General features: G+C 62.0%; 1 protein-coding gene across 1 annotated transcript in view; it reads left to right on the top strand.

The window, feature by feature from the left end:
- Nucleotides 1-2773, top strand: part of ZNF687 (zinc finger protein 687) — an 8757-nt gene that overhangs the window by 2078 nt on the left and 3906 nt on the right. The window contains exons 3-6 of the mRNA XM_017741572.1: nt 1-456; nt 910-1088; nt 1576-1752; nt 2393-2555. Of these exons, the coding sequence (XP_017597061.1) occupies nt 1-456; nt 910-1088; nt 1576-1752; nt 2393-2555 (975 nt within the window). The remainder of the gene's footprint in view (nt 457-909; nt 1089-1575; nt 1753-2392; nt 2556-2773) is intronic.

Here is a 2773-nt window from a genome sequence, read left to right as displayed (position 1 = left end):
GGCTACCGCTGCCTGGAGTGCGGCGACGCCTTCGCGCTGGAGAAGAGCCTGGCGCGGCACTACGACCGGCGCAGCATGCGCATCGAGGTCACCTGCAACCACTGCGCCAAGCGCCTGGTGTTCTTCAACAAGTGCAGCCTGCTGCTGCACGCCCGCGAGCACAAGGACAAGGGGCTGGTCATGCAGTGCTCGCACCTGGTCATGCGGCCCATCGCCCTGGAGCAGATGATCGGCCAGCCCGACATCACCCCCCTGGTGTCGCTGGCGTTCCCGGCGGGAAAGGTGGCGCAGGACGCCGGGAACGGCGCCCAGGAGCTGCCGGTGCTGCCGCTGGGCTCGGAGCAGAGCAGCTACAGCTGCTTCCGGTGCCTCGAGTGCAAGGAGCAGTGCAAGGACAAGGCCGGGCTGGCGGCGCATTTCCAGCAGGTCGGGGTGGCCACCAGCAGCAGCAGCACGGTGAGGGCACGGGACAGGGCTGGGAACGGGCTGGGAGAACGGGGAGGTGCTGGGAGAAGGTGGGAGATGGTGGGAAGGGGCTGGGAGAGGATGGGAGAGCAGTGAGAGCATCCATCCATCCGTGGATCCATCCCACCCCATCCCAGCTCCATCCCACACCACTCCATCCCAGCTCCATCCCATCCCACCCCATCCCATCCCATCCCATCCCATCCCATCCCATCCCACCCCATCCCTCCCTCCATCCACCACCCGCCTTCCCTGAGAGTTTTCCACGGAGGAGCTGCGGCCTCCTGGGCCGATCCAGGGCCACGTCCAAGAGGGACCGAGCGCATCCCGAGCCGCGTTATCCCGCCGGGATCAGCGGGACGGAGCCCGAACCCCCCCGAGGCGCCGCTGGGCCGCTCGGGGCCGGCGTTCCCGGCGTTCCGTGGGCGAATCCCGGTTTTGCAGGTGTGCTCGGCGTGCCCCATGATCCTGCCCAACCGCTGCAGCTTCGGCGCGCACCAGCGCATGCACCGCAGCCGCCCGCCCCACGTGTGCCCCGAGTGCGGCGGCAACTTCCTGCTGGCCAACTTCGAGGCGCACCTCAAGGACTCCTGCCTGCACTTCTCCCGCAGGGTGGGATACAGGTACGGAGCGCCGGGAATGCCGGGAGCGCCGGGAATTCCGGGGGAGGCGCTGCTGGAGGTGTTGTCCGTGGAAAGGTTCGGAAATGGATACGTTGGCCACGGAAGCGTCCCATGGATGTGGCCTTGGGAGTGCTGTGGGAATGATCCCAGAGGGCTTTTCCAGCCCAAACGATTCCCGGATTCCGGGATTGTAAAGGGAAACCCCTGGATGTGGCCTTGGGAGTGCTGGGGGAATGGTTGGATTTGGTGATCCTAGAGAGCTTTTCCAGCCTAAACGGCAACGGAGTGGGATCCTGATCCCTGCTGGAATTTTCCCAGACCTTTTTGGGATCCTGGTTTTTCTGCTGGGAATTTTCCCAGACTCCAGAGTTTGTTTGGATCCCGGTGTTAGAATTTTCCCAGAACTTGCTGGGATCCTGGTCCCTGATAGGAATTTTCCAAGAATCCAACACTGATTTGGATCCTGATCCCTGCTGGAATTCCCCAGGTGTCCCAGCTGCTCCGTGGTGTTCGGCGGCGTCAACTCCATCAAATCCCACATCCAGAGTTCCCACTGCGAGGTTTTCCATAAATGTCCCATCTGCCCCATGGCTTTCAAGTCCGCCCCGAGCGCCCACGCCCACGTCTACACGCAGCACCCGGGCTTCAGCAACCAGCAGTCCAAGTGAGTATTCCCGGGGAAGGAATTCCCATGGATCGCTCCCAGGATCCGAGGGAACGGCCTCAGGCTCATCCCAGAGAGGCTGCGATGGGATTTTTGGGAATGCTTTGATATGGCAAGCGTGGGGGGTGGTGGTGGTGGTGGTGGAGCTGGCTGGAAAAGCTGGGAATGTGGTGCTTGGGAGTGCTGGGAGTGCTGATCCCAGAGGGCTTTTCCAGCCTGAGCGATTCCAGGATTGGGAGAGCTGGGAATGCAGCCTCAGACATTCCGTGGTGGGCAGGGCCCCCTCCGTGCGTGGGATGAGCTCAATCCCCACCTTCCCTTTCCCTCCTTTTCCCTCCCTTTCCCTCCTTTTCCCTCATTTCCTCTCTCCCTTTCCCCTCCCTTTTTTCTCCGTTTTTTCCATTTTTTCTCTCTTTTTTTCCTTCCTTTCCCCTCCTTTTCCTTCCCTTTTTCCTTCTATGTTTTCCCTTCCCCCTTCCTTTTCTCTCTCTCTTCCCTACTTTTCCCCTCCCTTTTCCCTCTTTTTTCCCCCCTCTTTTTCCCCTCCCTCTTCCCCCCTTCCCTCCCCCCTCTTTTCCCATCCCTTTGCCCATCCCTTCTCCCCCTTCCCGTGCCGAATCCCGGCGTTTCTGTTTCCCAGGATGATCTACAAGTGCGCCATGTGTGACACGGTGTTCACGCACAAGCCGCTGCTCTCGTCGCACTTCGACCAGCACCTGCTGCCGCAGCGCGTCAGCGTCTTCCGCTGCCCGCAGTGCCCGCTGCTCTTCGCCCAGAAGCGCACCATGCTCGAGCACCTCAAGGTCAGCCGGGATTCCGGCCGGGAAGGATGGAATTCCAGCCAGGAATGATGGAATTTCCACCCTGGGAGCGTCCCCGGGTGGGGAGTGCAGGGAAATGGGAGCCCCGGCCGGGGCTGGGTGGGGTTTGAGGCTGTTCCACCCCGAACCCTCCCGGGGCTCCCCGCGCTGGCTCAGAGGGGATTTTCGGGATAAATCCCAGATCCTGGCCCAGGTTATCC

The sequence above is a fragment of the Corvus brachyrhynchos genome, unplaced genomic scaffold (assembly GCF_000691975.1).
Source record: "Corvus brachyrhynchos isolate BGI_N302 unplaced genomic scaffold, ASM69197v1 scaffold758, whole genome shotgun sequence".
Taxonomy (NCBI): Eukaryota; Metazoa; Chordata; class Aves; order Passeriformes; family Corvidae; genus Corvus; species Corvus brachyrhynchos.
The sequence above is the reverse complement of the archived record's forward strand: the minus strand, read 5'-3'. Positions and strand labels throughout refer to the sequence as shown.